The 19308-nt window shown below is 42.9% G+C and overlaps 1 protein-coding gene and 1 long non-coding RNA gene across 4 annotated transcripts in view; one reads left to right on the top strand and one right to left on the bottom strand.

Moving 5' to 3' along the window:
* The window catches only part of NKAIN4 (sodium/potassium transporting ATPase interacting 4), a 110064-nt gene that overhangs the window by 10110 nt on the left and 80646 nt on the right, over window positions 1–19308 (bottom strand). For all 3 annotated transcript variants that reach the window (XM_030212962.1, XM_030212964.1, XM_030212963.1), the window contains exons 4-5: window positions 15514–15711; window positions 5472–5532 (exon numbers count right to left, since the gene is read on the bottom strand). In XM_030212962.1, the coding sequence (XP_030068822.1) occupies window positions 5472–5532; window positions 15514–15711 (259 nt within the window). The remainder of the gene's footprint in view (window positions 1–5471; window positions 5533–15513; window positions 15712–19308) is intronic.
* On the top strand, window positions 7654–16907 carry LOC115476540. The gene is made up of 3 exons (XR_003943192.1): window positions 7654–7772; window positions 14231–14233; window positions 16897–16907. It is a non-coding gene; the product is annotated as an uncharacterized LOC115476540 (long non-coding RNA).

The following is a 19308-nucleotide window of genomic DNA, read 5'->3' as shown; positions in this document are numbered from 1 at the left end:
TACTATGGCTGCTTTATGTATTGTATATGCACTATAAGTGTATGAGTGAACACCCAGGGAGGAGGTCGGTAGAGGACCAGGGATTATATTATGGTGACTAGATCTATACAATCTTATTGATTGAAGATATCACCAGTCTGAGGTCCTCTCCCTTTTCCATTATTGATTCACGATCTTATAATTTATATTGACTATCTGCTGTTTTTTTGGTTGACATGAGGCATCACATATGCTATGTGAATGTTCTTCCATGCTGCTTATTATGGTATCATTTGTACCCTGCTGACATTTATCATATTTCTGTTATGTGATTGTTCTACTATGCAGTTATAAAGTGTATATTTCTGATACTGTATCATGTTCCTGCTATTAAGGTTCAGTTTACCTGTCTCCAAATTTATCACATTGATTGTATTTATTTTTATATTTGGTTATTTTACTATTGTTATGCTATTAACAAAATTGTAAGTATTATATTAAACTAGACCTGCTGTACACTGTTTGGGGAGAATCTCTTCATCAAGGCAGTTAGTAAATCCCCAAAAATACAATACAAATAAATACGTATGAAACCAATGTAGAAAGGCAACCTATGGGATGACTTCAGTGTAAAATATCCCTCCCTCCCCCTCCCAAAAGAAAAAACACCCTCTGGGAATGAATAGGTATCTCAGAACTCAGATGGATGCTGGGTTTGTTTTTAAATCTTTTCTCTAATTTTTTTTTTTTTTTTTTAGGAAAAGGAAGTTTAGATTCTGCACTGCCATTATGATGCAAGATCTGTCTTTTTTTATGTGCAGACTTGAAAGACTTTTCTAAAACCCATGTTCAGCTTTTCTTTACACTACAGCGATTCGCAACCCAGTCCTTGGGACACACCAGGCCAGTCTGGTTGTAGCTGCCTTGAAAATGAATATGCATGAGATAAATTTGCATGCACTGCCTCCACTATATGCAAATCTAACTTATGCATATTCAATGTGGATATCTTGACATCCAGAACTGGCTTCGTGTATCCTAAGAACTGGGTTGAGAACCCCTGCTATAGATTGAATCTATCCCCCCCACCCACAACCTCAATTTTTTGCTAATTCAGCAGTATTGATTCCTTATCACTTTATCAATTATAGCCTCCCTCTCTCAATTAATCTCACAAACAACCCTTCTCACCATTTTCCTCAATTGGAAGAACAGTTCAAAACAAAATGTTGAACCCAAAGCTAGCCTAAGTGTCAGTTACCCTTGGCAGCTGGTGCGAACCTTTAGAATTTACTTCCTTATATGCAGACTGAGGCTGGATTTTCTTGCCAAGTTGTACTACATAAGTAATTAGCTGATCAGTAATAATATGCATAGCTGGAGTCCTCTCTGTTAAATATTCCAACTCCTACATCACATTTGTCAATACACTAGCAAAATCCTACCATCACCTACTTAAACCTCTCTCAGGTCTCTGCTTTTAAACTCAGTCTCCTATTCATGTGTGCTGTCTGCCCTGATTAGATTCAGCACTGGGTACCTCTGGCATGTGCTCTAGATCAATGGTTCTCAAACCTGTCTGGAGAAAACACCAGTCAGTCAGGTTTTCAGGCTATCCCTAATGAATATGCATGAGAGAGATTTGCATAAAATGGAAATGATAGGCATGCAAATCTGCCTCAGGTATATTCATTAGAGATATCCTGAAACCCTGAATGGCTGGTGGTCCCCCAGGAGAGGTTTGAGAACCTCTGTTCTAGAAGTCATAACAACTGCACTTTATGTAAGTGAAGCAGGACTACATGTCCAAAATGTATTGTTTATTAAAAGCATTTGATATTAGTATATAGGATGGGCACTAAAGTGAGCTAGGAGCAGCTGTAGGGAAGCAGGACTTTTGATCTTCTCCATCACCTGACGCTGGTTACAGCATATTAGGTGGGCTAGAATAGGCTTGTCTAACCTGCGGCCTGCAGGCCAAAACCCGGCCCACCAGTCTCATTTTTCTGGCCCACAGATACTTGGTGGAAACAGATAATTCCTCTGGTGGAATCTCTGTTTCCCCACCATGACTCTGTCTAACCGCAAGCTTGAGCTGTGCAGCACCGGAAGTTCAGGTTGGTCCCATGGTTTCAAGTCTCATGAGACTTGATACTGCGAGACCAACCTGAACATCCAGCGCCGTATGGCTCATGATTAGACAGAGTCATAGCAGGGAAGCAGGGATCCCACTGGAGGAATTTGCAGTTGAAGCCAGGTGAACCAAAAGAGGACTTTAAAATGACTGCATATGTTTCTGAAGGACTAACTTTGAAATGCATTCAAATGCATTGTGAGGTGCTGTGCTGCTCAAATGGCCCAGATAGTTATTTATTAATATTTAAGTCAACAACAACAGATTAAAAAGAACAAACAAAACAAAAAAAAAAGGATCTGTAACAATAAAATCTTATTTGGGTGAATGTAAATACTGAGGTTAATTACAAATTTTGTTGTTGTGGATTTTTTTTTTAAGTTTATATAGTGAGTGTTTGGAAGTAAACATCTCCGCTAAAACATTTTTTTTTTCCTTTTATGGTGTTGGGTAACACAGGGAGGGAGAGAATGATGCTTCCAAATGCTTTGGAAGACTGAAAGAATGTGTGTTTTTGGAAGGGAGCTGAAATTCCATTTGCCGGCCTTTTGCCCCCTGGAAAGTAGGGCAGGTAGCATATTTCTTGTATAGACGCTAACCTGCCCACATTTTCTTTCTGCAGGCAGTTTAACATTATGTTATCTTTAATGCGTATTTTTGCTGTCTCTGCAAAATTAGAATTTTATTACTGTTTGTAGTGTGTTTTTTTTAATGCCAACAGTAGAAGAAAAGTACAAATGAGGACAGCGTTATGCAGGTCATAAATATAATAAAGGGACACCTTTCACTAAACTGGGAGAGAGAATGGGAAGGAATGGAATAGTCTGCCACGTGAGATCAGGAAACTATCTGTTCTTGTTTTTAGAAAGACATTTCAATGTTATTTATTTCCTTGACGTTGGATTTTAGGACTGCTTGTGCATTTCTTTCAATTTTATTGTATTTTGTTATACATTGTTATAAGTAAATAAATAAATAATGTGTAATTTAAAGTTTGTTCTGAGTGTTCTCAAAGAGTGCATGACTGGATGATTCTGAGAGAGCATGCGTGCGCATGTGTGTTGTGGCCCTCTGAATGTTACAAAATATAAAATGTGGCCCCCAATAGAAAAGGTTGGATAAGCTTGGACTAGAACACCTTAATCTCTCCAGTCTGAGTCACAAATCATTCAGACCCTGGTGCTCAAAATCAAATGTGTGTATACAAAAAGTCAATCCCTATGAACTCCCTCAAAAACGGGACACAAGGGCATATTCCAAAAGCGAGTATAGTAAAACTCTCTACTAAACTAAATAATTAGTGAAGGGGTACACAGAGAGTTCAGTATAGGCTGTATCCCCAGCTGGGCTCATTTTCAGTGAGTCTGGCCACAAGAGCGACTGACTAACAAGCTCTATACATCATGATTTACTCTCTTTACAGTGTTTCCCCAATATTTTTTGTGTGTGAATACACCACTTCATGGGGAGGGGATGACCCAGAGGCGTAGCTAGGTGGGTCACCAGGGAAGCGGCCGCTCCCGCAAACGGATTTCCGACAGCTCAGCGCCTGTTTTTGACACAATCTGTCGCATTTAAAATATGCGCCGGCGCCCAGCAATCTGCTCTCTGCTCCCCCCGCGCCCTCAACCTGGCTACGCTTCTGGGATGACCTCCTGTCAAAGACCTAGTGGTCCAATGGATCCCAGAACTCCCATCCCCAAAACACATAAAGCCCTGGTGGTCCAGTGGACTCCAAACCCCCACCCCACCCCCCCAAACACATAAGGCCCTGGTGGTCTGGTGGACCCCAGAACCTCCACCACCTAAAACATGTAAGGCCCTGGTGGTCCAGTGGACCCCAGACCTGCTCGCCCACCTTTCAAAAAGAAATAAAACTCTAGTGGTCCAGTGGGACCCCGACCTAGCAGTGTTCCTCAACCCCCCTAACTTGAAGAAGGAGGAGGGAAGGAGTCCTAGTCCCTCCTGCTGCTGGCTATTTGGTAGTTAGGCCCAGCCCAGTACATCCCAGGATGCACCGGGGAGGGCAGGATGCCACCATTTTGATAATGGCACCCGGCAGGAGGAGGGACTAGGACTCCTTCCCTCCTCCTTCTTCAAGGTAGGGAAGTTATAGGGGGCCACTGCTAGGCCACCAAGGCTAGGCTAGTCTTTGAGAGAGGGGGGTCCTGGCCAGGGGTCCCACTGGACCACCAGGGCTTTATTTTTTTTCGGGGGGGGGGGGGGGTCCCTAGGGTTTTATGTATTTTTTGGGGTGGGGTGGGGGGGGTCTGGGGTCCACTGGACCACCAGGACTAGTGACAGCTGCCATCCTGGGCATGTGCTGAAAAGTTGTGCTTAATACATAACTTTTGAACGTATGCGCCAGGCACCATCCTGCCTCTAACTCCCAAACAACTCCCTGATGCTCAACACTATGAACACGCTTAAATTTGCATATCATTAGCATTGAGGAGTAGGGAGTTGTCCTGGGACACTGTTCAGTATTTCTCCGGCACAACGCCAGAGTTTAGAGCATCGGGGCTTCACTGTAGAAGCAATTTTTGCATATATGTTTTTTGTCCTGAAAATGTTGTCCATACTTGCTTTCTGTAAAGGGCATGTTGACCCTGGTAATTACTCTCCATTGCATATCAAAGAAACATTTAAAAAGGAACTGCAAATGGGAATGAGAATTACAATGCAGTCACAGTTTGTTCAGCTTCCTGCAGGGATCTTCAGGCGGGAGTGTGAAATATTAATGATTTGTCAGTGTTAATTATTCAGGCTGGCATTTCAACCCTGGGCAGGGCACATTGATATGAATTCTTCCAGCTCCACGGAGAGACAAAGTCAAAAATATAATTTATTGCTAATAATCTGAAAACTGCAGCTGTTTTTCAGGTAACCCCCTCCTATTTTCCTAATAGCCTGTGCCCGTAAAACATTTTTGCCTAAGCAATTCCTGCTGCTTGCTGCTGCAGTTGGAATACATTTCCATCAAAGACCAGGCTTCTATTATTTATTTATTTATTCACAGCTGTGCAGAGAGACTTGAGAAATGGAAGGGGGGGGGGGGGGGGGGGGAGATAGAACACAGATTCTGGAAGAATACTGCTTGGATGCCAGTCAAGTAGTGAGAATGATGTCTTTACTGAAAGAGCCAATCGGAGTTTGGGAGAGAGGATGAAACAACAGGTTTTTGTAACACAAACATATTTGTTTACCAGATTTATTAAGTGCCCTATCTTAAAAGAACTTCAATGCTATTAGTCACATCTGCCATCACCCTGTGCTGCTCCCCACCCAACCCCAATCAAACATCTACTGCTCAGCAAGAGAATTTCCCCAGGCAGGAGCTCCATGGCCTAGTACTTACAGCTGTCTTCCTCCTCAGTAAAAACACTGATGACATAACAGGCATAGACGAATCCCACCAGCTAAAAAAAAAAGAGGATGAAAAAATTGTCAGAAAATGTAATTCAGAATCATTAAGGCTCATGAGTCATGTGAAAGTGTATGTGATTCTCACACTGGAATAACAGGAGATGTTGGGGGTCAGGAGTGTGGTGTTTTGGCAGAGTTGTGCGAAGGTCTTAGTACTTGAATAATAATTTCCATAAGACACAGGTGAGTGTGGTACATTGACAACTTTGGGGTGTGTGAATCTCAATACTGGAATTCCAGGTAATGCTTCAGGGTAGGAGAAGTGACGTAGCTAGGTGGGGCACCAGGGGAGTGACCACTCTCCCAAACAGACTTTGGACGGTGCCTATTTTTCAGCCGGTCTGTTGCATTTACGCTGTGCGTTCGTGCATGCACCTATGCAGTACATGCACAGGCCTCTCCACTCCCTTGGCATCACAACCTGGCTACGCATTAGTAGAAATGCATTAGTAGAACAGTATGAGAGTCTCAGTACTGAAACAGCAGGGTAAATCTAGCTCATATATGAACAGCAAAATATTTACATATCTACAGTCTACATACTTATAGAGCTTCCATCAAAACATACACACACAATCACTCAGCAAAAACAAAACAATATAGAAAATCTGCAAATGCCTCTCGGCATTTAGTTTTACAGAATGTATTTAATATTTGCTAACTCAGCAGATCAAAGCAGTTATCATACCAAAATCAGAAAAGTCAGAAAAGAACTACAAAATTCATATAGAAAAGCAGGGACCATTTATACAAGCCAATATATTTCACACCAAAAATTAGGCAAAGGGGAGATATTCATCACACATAAAAATTAAGAAGGAGGAAAATAGAAGGGGAGCAGTAAGGGTGGAGGAGAGTGAGAGTTAAAAACAAAGATAAGGGGAAATGGAACTTCATGATGAAAAGACCACAGCCCATTAAGTAGGATTAAAAGCTAGATTGAATAGCCAGGTCTTTAGGGCTAATTTAAATTTGTGAAAAGATGACTCGGCCCAAATTTCTTTTCCATGAAAAGCGAGCAGCAAAAAAGAATGCACAGTGGCGTATTGATTCCAAAGGGGCCTGTTTGGGACCTGGGAGTACTAAACGGAGATCGTCGACAGGACGCGGACGGAGAGAACAAGCAGGAGAGTAGGGAGTTGAAAGATAACAAGGAAGACCTAACCGAAAAGCCTCAAAAGCGTGAAAGTTTGAACATAATTCTCTGTTCTACAGGGAGCCAGTGATAGAACTTTAGCAGGAGGGACGTGCTCATAATGACGTACATGACAAAGAAGTCAAATTTTTAAACTGAGAGCTATATGGAACTTATTATCATCTACACTTCGCTTCAAATGGTCATTCCCCAAATGTAAATCAGCCCTTAGCAGCCATTTATTTAATGCCACATTTGGAGACAGCCATTGAGCATTGCCTGGCACTGGGCACCTGTGAACCGCATTCTGCTCTGATTGCATGTGCATTCTCTCTATTCCTTCATCTTATTTCTCTATCCTGTCATTTTAGTTCTTTTCTGTTCAAAGACTTGTTTTATTGTCAACCATTGTGCTGTATTTCATAAATAGTGGTATATCAAATTAAATTTAAACCATAAACCATAAATTAAGGGTACACTAAAAATATCAATAAATGGGACCAAAGTTTTCCAGCACACACACTGTATCCCCACAAAATAAAACAGCACTCACATATCCAATAAATCACACTTCTTTGAAGGGAGAAAAAGACCTCCGTAATATCAGCTCACTCATGAAATGTCCATAATGGGAGGTTTTTTTGCCCAAAGATTATATCAAATGCTCTATGAAGCTCTCATTCTGAATGTTCCCTGGACCACGTTTGGGACATTTTATAAGTGAGCTGAGATTATTAAGGTCTTTTCCTCCTTTCAAAGAATTGTGATTTATGCGAGTGCTAAAGTGCATAATAATATATTACTAAGCTGTAGCATTTCCAGCTGTTTTATTTTAAATTAAGGGTAACCATAGTGGGGCCAATGGCCGAGGCACCATCCAGATCCCAAAGTATCCTTAATCCGCTCCTGTCTGTGACACTTGTGCCTATGTTTACTAAGCGGCGCTATGGACGCGTTAGCATTTTTAACGCGCAAATGGTATACGTGCGTTAAGTGCAAACGCGCCCATAGAAACGTATAGGTGTGTTAGCGTTTAATGTGCCTTAAATTTACAGGCACGTTAAAAACGCTAACGCACCTTCGTAAACATACCCCTTGGTGACCTAAGCGGTAGGACTGAACTTTTGTAAAGTGTTTATTATTCAGTTCTGTCCTCAATAACAAGGCAGGAAGATATTGGCTGAGGACAAAATAATGCAGAAAGCAGAGCAGGAATTTTGGATATAACTCATCTTTTTCAGTAGTAGCTCAAGATTACTTATATTCAGGTACACTAACCAGCTGATTTTTGAAAGTGATCGCCGCCCATCTTCCGACACAAATCGGGAGATGGGCGGCGATCGCTCAAATCGGCATAATTGTAAGCCGATTTTGGGCGGCTTCAACTGTGTTCCGTCATGGGGCCGGCGAAAGTTGAAAGAGGGCATGTCAGCATGGTAGCGAAGGCGGGACGTGGGCAGGATGGGGGCGTGCGTTGAGATGGCCGGCTTCGCCCGATAATGGAAAAAAGAAAGCAGGTCGTCAGGAGAATTTGGTCCGTTTTATTTGGACCCTTTTTTTTTAGGTCCAAGTCCCAAAAAAGTGCCCCAACTGACCAGATGACCACCGGAGGGAAGCGGGGATCACCTCCCCTTACTCCCCCAGTGGTCACCAACCCCCTCCCACACACACACAAAAAAAAAAAATCAGACATTTTTTGCCAGCCTGTATGCCAGCCTCAAATGTCATACCCAGCTCCCTGACAGCAATATGCAGGTCCCTGGAGCAGTTTGTAGTGGGTGCAGTGCACTTGAGGCAAGTGGACCCAGGCCCATCCTCTCCTACCTGTTACACTTGTGCTGGTAAATGGGAGCCCCCAAAACCCACTGTACCCACATGTAGGTGCCCCCCTTCACCCCTTAGGGCTATGGTAATAGTGTAGAGTTGTGGGCAGTGGATTTTGGGTGGGATTTGGGGGGCTCAGCACACAAGGGAAGGGTGCTATGCACCTGGAAGCTAATTGTGTTTTTTTAATTAATTTTTTTAAGTGCCCCCTAGGGTGCCCGGTTGGTGTCCTGGCATGTCAGGGGGGCCAGTGCACTAGAAATGCTGGCTCCTCCCATGCCCAAATGCCTTACATTTCGCCGGATTTAAGATGGCCGGCTCCGGTTTCCATTATGGCTGAAAATCAGAGTCGGCCACCTCATCTAACCCCGGTGAGCTATTTGGCCGGCGCCCAGCATATTTCGAAAATACGCTTGGCTCCGCCACTTCGTGGAGCCAGCCCCAAAAATGGTCGCCCATCGATTTGGCCGGCGCCGTTCGATTATGCCCCTCTAAGTATTTCCCTGCTTCCTAAAGGTTTCAATCAAAGAGGCCCGTTTACTAAGCCATGTAAGCATCGACATGCACCCAGCGCACACCAAAATGGAGTTACCAACCGACTACCATGTGGCTCTTGGGGTAATTTCATTTTTGGTGCGCACCCAATAAGCGTAGCCGAGAAATTCTTTTATTTTTGGACATGCGTATTGGACGCGCACCAAGTGGCATTTGACGCATGTAGGTCATTACCGCCAGGTTATCAAGTGAGACTATACCGCTAGGTCAATGGCTGGCGGTACGGTCACAGATTCAAAATGGACGCGCAGCAATTTTGATTTTGCAGCACGTCCATTTTCGGCAAAAATTAAAAAAAGACCTTTTTTACAGGCACACTGAAAAATGAATCAGCGCATGCCCCAAATCCACACCTACACTACCGCAAGTCATTTTTCAGCGCACCTTAGTAAAAGGACCCCTAAGGGACCTTTTACTAATCTATGTTAGGTGCTAATATGTGCCTAATGCAGTAAAAATGGCCTAACGCAGGATGCGCTAAAGTGATATGTGTTAGTTTTGTCATCTGCGCATGCTAAGCATGCGGTATGGGTTTTAAAAATTTTTTTTGAAGCAGGCATGTCAGTGGCAGAGAATGGACATGGATATGCTAATAACTAGCAAGTTGACATTACCACTACGCTAACTGGTTAGCGCATCCAAAATGTGGGAGCTCTTAGTGCCTCCTAAATAGGAGGCAGTAAGTGCTCCTCCGTTAATTTTTTTGCAATGGTCATGCATTAATGCTAATGTTAGCGCATCGCCAAAATATTCAAGAAACAGAAAAAAAAGCCTTTTTTATGGCCACATTAGAAATGGGCCTAGCAAACAGGAAAGGCCCACGTAAGGACACACTAAACCCATTTCTTAGTGCAGCTTAGAAAAAGGGCCCCTAAATTTGTACCTGAGACAAAGAAGGGTTAAGGGATGTGCCCAAGGCCAGAAGAAGACATGCCTATTGGAGTGGGCAAATCTATCACATCTGTAAGCAGAAAAGTATTCTGGGGATGTTACACTGGCAGATCAAGCAGGATCTTAGGTACAGGACAAAAGTGCTTTTGGGAGAGGAAGGAGACAGGAGGTCCTTAGAGAACCCCCTTTATTCCTCATCTCTATTGATTATTGCAATTTGCCCCTTGTGTTTCCATGATCTTTAATTTGTATTTTACAACTGAGTCAAAGAGCAGCAGCCTGTCTACTGGTTGGCTGCCGCTATCATGAACACAATATACCAGTTTTGTGTAGCTTACATTGGCTACCAATTGAGTTGCAAATTATATTAAAATTAAAAATATTTATTTATTTATATTCTGCTAAATACCAAGGTGAATTACAATCTTACATACACAATTCAACATAAAAGCACCATAATAAAACTAATAAAATCAAATACCATACATACACAAACAGTATGTAAAGCAAATTGTCTGACCTGCCTACTGAGCCTGAACAGAAAAACAAAGTGGGAAGTGGACCAATGACTTCAGGATGCCGAGACTAAAGAGATATAAAGTAGAATAAACTTTATTGTACACTGAGCCTAACATAGGGCTTCTTTTACAAAGCCGCATTACCGATTCCTGTGCGGCTTTGTAAATTTTTTTTAGGTACATTAAAAGCAGGAAGCCGGCAAAAGAATCAGTTGGACTGCTAGATGACCGAGGAGTAAAAGGGGCGATCAGGGAAGACAAAGCCGTAGTGGAGAGATTAAATGAATTCTTTGCTTTGGTCTTCACCGAGGAATATTTGGGTGAGATACCTGTGCCGGAAATGGTATTCGAAGCTGCGAATTTTCTGTAAACCTGGAGGATGTAATGGGGCAGTTCTACAAACTGAAGAGTAGCAAATCTCCTGGACTGGATGGTATTCATCCCAGAGTACTGATAGAACTGAAAAATGAACTTGTGGAACTATTGATAGTAATATGTAATTTATCCTTAAAATCGAGCGTGGTACCAGAAGATTGGAGGGTGGCCAATGTAAAGCGGATTTTTTAAAAAGGTTCCAGGGGAGATCCGGGAAATTATAGATTGGTGAATCTGACGTCGGTGCCGGGAAAAATGGTAGAGACTATTATTAAGAACAAAATTATAGAGCATATTCAAAAGCATGGAGTAATGAGACAAAGTCAACATGGATTTAGTGAAGAGAAATCTTGCCTCACCAATCTACTACATTTCTTTGAAGGGGTGAACAAGCATGTGGATAAAAGTGAGCCGGTTGATATTCTGTGTCTGGATTTTCAGAAGGCATTTGACAAAGTACCTCATGAAAGACTCCAGAGGAAATTGGAGAGTCATGGGATAGGAAGTAGTGTTCTATTGTGGATTAAAAATTGGTTAAAAGATAGAAAACAGAGAGTAGGGTTAAATGGTCAGTATTCTCAATGGAGAAGGGTAGTTAGTGGGGTTCCCTAGGGGGCTGTGCTGGGACCGCTGCTTTTTAACATATTTATAAATGACCTAGAGATGGGAGTAACTAGTGAGGTAATTAAATTTGCTGATGACAGAAAGTTATTCAAAGTCATTAAATCGCGGGAGGATTGTGAAAAATTACAAGAGAACCTTACGTTACTGGGAGACTGGGCGTCTAAATGGCAGTTGATGTTTAATGTGAGCAAGTGCAAAGTGATGCATGTGGGAAAGAGGAACCCGAATTATAGCTACGTCATGCAAGGTTCCACGTTAGGAGTCACAGACAAAGAAAGGGATCTAGGTGTCGTCGTTGATGATACGTTGAAACCTTCTGTTCAGTGTGTTGCTGCGGCTAAGAAAGCAAATAGAATGTTAGGTATTATTAGGAAAGGAATGGAAAACAAAAATGAGGATGTTATAATGCCTTTGTATCGCTCCATGGTGCGACCGCACCTCGAATATTGTGTTCAATTCTGGTTGCCGCATCTCAAAAAAGATATAGTGGAATTAGAAAAGGTGCAGAGAAGGGTGATGAAAATGATAAAGGGGATGGGACGACTTCCCTATGAGGAAAGGCTAAAGTGGCTAGGGCTCTTCAGCTTGGAGAAAAGTTGGCTCAGGGGAGATATGATAGAGGTCTATAAAATAATGAGTGGAGTTGAACGGGTAGATGTGAAGCGTCTGTTTACGCTTTCCAAAAATACTAGGACTAGGGGGTATGCGATGAAGCTACAATGTAGTAAATTTAAAACGAATCAGAGAAACGTTTTCTTCACTCAACATGTAATTGGGCTCTAGAATTCATTGCCAGAGAATGTGGTAAGGGCGGTTAGCTTAGCGGAGTTTTAAAAAGGTTTGGACGGCTTCCTAAAGGAAAAGTTCATAGACCATTATTAAATGGACTTGGGAAAATCCACTATTTCTGGGATAAGCAGTATAAAATGTTTTGTACTTTTTTGGGATCTTGCCAGGTATTTGTGACTTGGTGTCACGTCTCTCCCGGAATCTCAGGGTTAGTGAGCCCTTGGGCCACTGCCGAGGGGCGGCAGCGGCAGGAGAATCACCCAAACACAGACAAGGCAGGACAGACGTACCAGCAAACCCAGGACAGGAACTACCAGGCGAAGACTGCAGCCGAGGCAACTCAAGCTGGAGCAAACAGGACAGGAATTCAGCCCAAACTTCACCTGCACTTGACCGCCGTTCCTCAGGAGTTGAGCCCCTGGGTGCAGGCGGCCGACAGGACTTACCGGACAGGGCTGGAAGGCAGAACTGCAGGAAACAGCAGCCGCCTGGCGAACAGCAGGAAACTTCCAGAAAGCACACCGGGGTTCCAGACAGGCAGCAAGCAGCAGAATAAACCAGAAAACAAGCCGGGTCTGGGTGGGCAGCAGCCAGAAGAATAAACCAGGGGACAAGCAGGGTCAAAGCCACAATCAGGAAAAAGCACAACAGCACTGCAACAAACTCTCACCAAAGGAAAACTCCTCTGAGGACCTCTGTTGCAAGGCAAACTAGAGATCTTCTCAGGTGGTTAATAAAGGCAGCATACAAGGGAGTTCACCAGTATGGGTACTGCTTAGTTCCCAAAAACTCCCAAAACAATCTGGAAGGCTGGAAGATCCAGACCGGATCAGCATATCTTCTGGAACATGGGAAACGGTAAGCCATCAGTTCACAGCAGCCACCAGGTTTAACCACCGGGGGGCGAAGTGACTGAGAGCCAGGAACCTGGGCACAACCGTGACACTTGGATTGGCCACTGTTGGAAACAGGATGCTGGACTTGATGGACCTTTGGTCTTTCCCAGTATGGCAATACTTATGTACTTATCAGTCGGAAACAATGGACTGATCTTACTCAATGGATATTATTCAAAGGAGGAGTCCTTCACTACATTCTTTATTACACCACTTTAGATTTTCATAAAAGATTAATATGGGTCTGGGTCAGTAAAATTTACCAGTCCTATTCTTTGGAATAGTTTATTACCAGGTATTCACTAATCCAGAAAATAAATTGTCCTTAGTGGTTCACAGCATCAAAAATCCACAATTCTAGGAATAACATGTATAGAATGTTTGTACGTTTGGGAAGCTCGCCAGGTGCCCTTGGCCTGGGTTGGTCGCTGTCGTGGGCAGGATGCTGGGCTTGATGGACCCTTGGTCTTTTCCCAGTGTGGCATTACTTATGTAATATGCACGCTAAATCCATTAGCACACCTTAGTAAAAGGACCTCATTGTTTGTATTTGTTCTGAGATTTGATGTATTGTGTCATGCTGTAATCAGTCAAGATTTTTGAATTGACAAAACATATAAAAGAAATAAAAATAACATGCAATAAATATTCTCTCCATATACCAAAACAAAACAAACTACAATATCACAATCTTTTTTTTATCACCAGAACAGAATGCCAAGAAAGTGAGTCGGGAAACTGATGGACAGCTGAAACATTTTTACTATACTGATTTCTGTTTGGCCTTTGCTGCCTGTTAACAAATCTGTTTGATGTTCTCTTAGGCTTCCATGGCTGGCGTCATGATTACTGCAATTGTCTGGGTCGTACCATGTCTGAGTAAGTGGAACTGACATTTCAGCCATTGTGTTGTGGCTTTCTTCAGGTCTGCAGTTTATCTTTATATATAGTGGGTCCTCAAACTTGATTTATTTATTTTATTTATTTGCAAAACTTTCTATACCGCTCTAGGTGACAGGCAGAACACAGTGGTGTACAGGGTAACATAGAAAACAGGAAAGGAACTCCATCAACAGAAAGCAAGGTAGTTAAGTTTAAAGTCAGGTAAAGCTAAAAGAAAGCAAAATAAACACACACACACACTCTCTCTCACACTTACACAAAAAGCAGGGTTAAGGAGTAACATTTGGAGGGGCATAATCGAACGGGGCACCCAAGTTTTCCTGGGGCCGTCCTCGCAGGACGGCTCTGTGAAGGGGCAGGGAAACCTGTATTATCGAAACAAGATGGGCGTCCATCTTTCGTTTCGATAATATGGTCGGGGATGCCCAAATCTCAACATTTAGGTCGACCTGAGAGATGGTCGTCCTTAGGTATGGTCGTCCCTGGTTTTCGGCGATAATGGAAACTGAGGACGCCCATCTCAGAAATAGTCATGTGTTAATACAAAAATAAATATTTCCTTGCAACCCCTACTATCCAGAGTGTGCATTATGTTGAGGATGCCCAAAATCGGCTTTCGATTATGCCGATTTGGACGACCTTAGGAGAAGGATGCCCATCTCCTGATTTGTTTCGGAAGATGGGCGCCCTTCTCCTTTGAAAATAAGCAGGTTTGTCACCCAGTTTGCTACTTTTTAAGGCTGCCACTGGAAATTATGGGTAAGTGGGGAGAGAAGGGGGAAGGCATTGCATTTTAATATCTATCTATCTATCTATCTATCTATCTATCTATCTATCTATCTATCTATCTATCTATCTAGAAATAGATATATTGTTTTACTTTATCTCACTAACAGTTATTTTTCATCCTTCATATTTACTGTCAAGAACCAAACACTGAAAAAAATACATGGACCAATGATTCTATCAAACTTAACTTTTTGAAACCAATGAGACATGTCTGCAATAAAGAGTGAAAAAAGGCAATCAAACTGAACTATATAAAGTCACAAAAATGCTCAGATAAATGACAAACTAATCAAGCACCCTTCCCCCTACCTAAAAAAAAAAAAAAGAAGAAACCACTCTAAAAAATCAGGATGTCTAATTCATACCCACAACTCTATCTACCTACTGGGCAGACTAGATGGACCAAACTGGTCTTTACCTGCCATCTGTTACTACATAAGAGATTTTTGTTCTCAGGGGAGATTTCACAGCAACCTTGGCTTCAATCCCAGGAATCTATGTCATTAAGAATAATCCTGTCACAACTGCTTACCATTTATGAGTGAACCAAGGGTGCTATTACCACTAACATTCACACAAGCTCTATGGGGACCTAAACATGTATTAGTTGGGTCTCCTGTACTATGGGATGTCAATATAGTACATATACATTTATAATGATAAGGAAATTCTTACCGCCACCAGGATCTGCAGTGAACTCTGAATGACCTCGATGTACTGGTATTCCAAGGTGCAGTCCACCACTGAAATGTATGAGTGACCATCCAAGCCCTTCATGCCAACCATAGGTGCTTCCTTCCGAACACAGCCTGGACCATGCTCACTCCACCAAGACTGGTGCTGGGAGATGTTAAAAGTTAGAAGCTCAGTGTCCTGGGGAGAGACAAGAAATGATTATTATGATAGATTTACCTCACTCCTTTTAAGTAGAAGTTCAACATGGTGGACTTAGGTTAAGTGCCTTGTCCAAGGTCACCAGAAGCATCAATAGGATTTGAACACTGGCCAGTCCTCAATATTCCTGCTGAAATCATCAGGCAATCTGCACATTTCTCTCTGGATCTGAGACACTCTGGGAGCAATCAACTAGGCCACCAAATGGCTGAAGTTGATATAATTCCTTATGCCCTGCTTTTTTACAGTGTGGCTTGTGATGGTGGGGTCACTGAGACAGGCCATCCAGCCCTACTCCCTCATGTAATGCCCATTCTTACAATTCTGTTTGATTCTTCTACTCCAGTCTTTCTTCTGAAAGAAAACATAAGACTTTTCAGTATCAGTATTCACTGGAGACTGACAGGTATTTTTGTCCCTTCACTATGCGTCATTAAAAAGATGATTTGTAGGGATCTGAACTCTAACTCTACTGGGCTGGCTTAAGCACTGTGTAAACTATGTGGTCACCTAAATTGTTTCACGTGCAACTCAAAAGGAGACATGGCCAGGGGAGGGATGTGGGTGGGTCAAGGATGTTCCCAAAATTTAGGTGCAGTGTCATTCCACAGCTGCGTGCCAATGTAAGAAAAACAAGACGCATGTATTATGGGGGCAGAGGAGGGATTTATAAGCAATATGACAGAGATACAAATTGTGCAGTGCATTTATGTGCCCTTTTGAATTGGCTTTACAGTGCACTACAACCTGTCAGTTTGCTTCACAGAATATTCACTCTGCTATGAGGAAGGGGCTTTTAATTTATGATATAACTAGGAAAAATGGCTCGTTTCTGACAGAAATGAAACGGGCGCTAGCAAGGTTTTCCTCGGAGTGTGTGTGTTTTACAGAGTGTGTGTGAGAGTGAGTGTGTGATACAGAAAGAGTGAATGTGTGAGTGTGTGTGACAGAGCAAGAGTGAATGTGTGAGTGTGTGTGACAGAGAGAGTGAGACTGTGTGCCCCCCCTGCAAGGTCCAGTGTCCGCTCTCCACCCACCCAGTTCCAGGGCCATTTCCCCCCCCCCCTCCCCCAGTTTCAGGGTCCCTCCTCCCCCTCTCTCTCCATCCCAGTTTCTGGGTCCGCCTGGCCCCCCTCTAAGTTCCAGAATCGGACCCCCTCCAAGTTCCAGTGTCCGCTGTCCCTCCCTCCCTCCCTCCCACCCACCCTGTTCCAGGGTCGTTTCCCCCCTCCCTCCCAGTTTCTGGGTCCCCCCTCCCTCCATCCCAGTTTCTGTGTCCATCTGGCCCCCCTCCAAGTTAGTTCCAGGGTAGTTGCCCCCTCTCTTTCCCTCCTCTCCAGCCACCCACCTGCAACGTGGTGAAGCTGACTCCGTGGCTGAAGTGAAGGGTTGTTTTTTTCTTCATGTTCGTCGCTCTGTTGTAACCATCTCTGTCGGCCCCGCCCTCATGCCTCTGATAGGTCTGCCGCCCTCGACATCAAAAAGTGATGACGTCGAGGGCGGCGGACCTATCAGAGGCGCGAGGGCGGGGCCGACAGAGATGGTGACAGAGCTACGAACCTAATGATCCTAACCAGGGCTTTTTTTGAGGGGGTACTTGGGGGTACTGAGTACCGGCACCTTTTCCATTGTCTGCTAAAATTGACCCATGGACCCCAAGCTTTAATGAAAGTGCTCAGGCTCTGCACAACAATTCTGCCTTGTCATAGATTCTGTGGCTGGTTGCAGGAGGCCTGGCTATTGTGGGTGGGTTCCTCAGTGATCACCCCCACCCTTGAAGGGTGGCCTAGCATTTGAGTACTGGCACCTTTTATGCTAGAAAAGATGCACTGATCCTAACAAACCCTTCACTTGAAGCCACGGAGTCAGCTTCAGAACGTTGAAGGTGCCTTTTATTATAGTAGAGATTGTAGATTATGGTCTTGATTTTCTCTGTATATCAGTAATAGAGGGAAATATTATGTCATTTTACCATAGATTTGCCCCCAAGGTTATGCAATTCTTTTGTGGGCACAAGATAAAGGGAGGAGGCTGGCATGACAATGGTTTTCAAGCAGGAGCTGTGGGTCAAAGGTGTGTGTGTGTGGGGGGGGGGGGGGGGGGGAGCATTTGCTTTGTCATCCAGGGCTGGACCTTGAGCACTTTAGTTATTTATTGTCCAGTAGGGGCCCAATTAGAAAATTGGCCTAGTGGTTAGGGTGGTGGACTTTGGTCCTGGGGAATTGAGGAACTGAGTTCAATTCCCGGCACAGGCAGCTCCTTGTGACTCTGGGCAAGTCACTTAACCCTCCACTGCCCGCCGCGTAGAGCCTGCCATGAGTGGGAAAACGCGGGGTACAAATGTAACAAAAAAAAAAAACCCCAATACCTTCATTAATTCCTGAACTCTACGTATCTTGTGGTTCTCTTTTAGTGCTGAGGGATTTTGATATTCAGGCAGATGATCTAAATGTGATATCTGTACCGAATATTCATATTTGATTCAATTCGGCCTCGAATAGTGCCCCGAATACATTATTTATATTTGACCGAATAGTGATTTAAATTTGAATACAAATAATCCGGGGCTTTACTGTGCTAAATCCTACTGAAATAAACACTTGATCTCTGATTTCACATTGCTTCTTTTATTATTTGTTATGTTAAAGCTCAATGCCCATTATTCATATTTGGTATTCATATTCGGTCAAATAATATTTTTCATGATTTATCTTTGGCTAAATAGTAAAATACGTTATTTGGTCCAGCTCTAGTCTATGCTATATTTGGGGATTTTACAGCTTATTGATAAACCTACCATTAAGATGTATTACTTTACTGTTAACTAGCCTGGAGCTGTAGAGTTATAGGTATCCTCTCCCTGTGCATGCCCTCAGTTATTTTATGCAATCAGACCTACTAGTCACCAATTACTCCTTTGCTAAAATAGCACAAGTTAGTGGTGAAATAACATATCTTAATGGTAGCCTACATTGATAACTATGCTCCTTAGTGCTTACCTCAAATAAGAAATTGGTTAAATGTGACAACTTTGTTTCTCTAATTCCATGGTCCCTAACCATTTTTTTTGGTTCAGTTTTTGAGCACTACTTCCACTGCCATATTTAGAGATTGTTGAGATAGTCAAAATTTCCCAATGCTTATACTGTAGTATTTCAGTGCTGATGACCTATTTTATTTCTCTTCTCATGGATTGTCTGTCATATGTATCATTCCGAAGTAGCAAACCAACTACAGAGCATTAATGCTACAGTAAAGGTGACTTACAAAGCCGTTTGCACTCATTATGTTTTGCAGTCTAGAAGCTTTTGGAAATCTACCAGCAAGCTGTAAGTCCTGGAACAGGCCACAGCTGCACCACAATTACAGACTTTCAGAACAATGGATAAGAGGTTTTTAATTGACTAAAAAGGTGATTTGCAAATGGAAAAAATGGCCCTGTGGTAGATAACACGCAATAATGGTATTAGCATGCGCTGTTAGTTAAAGAGCCCCAAATGTGATATTGATTCTTTACAAAATTGAATATTTAATTTCTACCTGATGTAGACATGATATGGAATACATCTGGCCCTC

Source organism: Microcaecilia unicolor, chromosome 8, assembly GCF_901765095.1.
Source record: "Microcaecilia unicolor chromosome 8, aMicUni1.1, whole genome shotgun sequence".
Taxonomy (NCBI): domain Eukaryota; kingdom Metazoa; phylum Chordata; class Amphibia; order Gymnophiona; family Siphonopidae; genus Microcaecilia; species Microcaecilia unicolor.
This window is presented reverse-complemented; position numbering and strand designations above follow the sequence as displayed.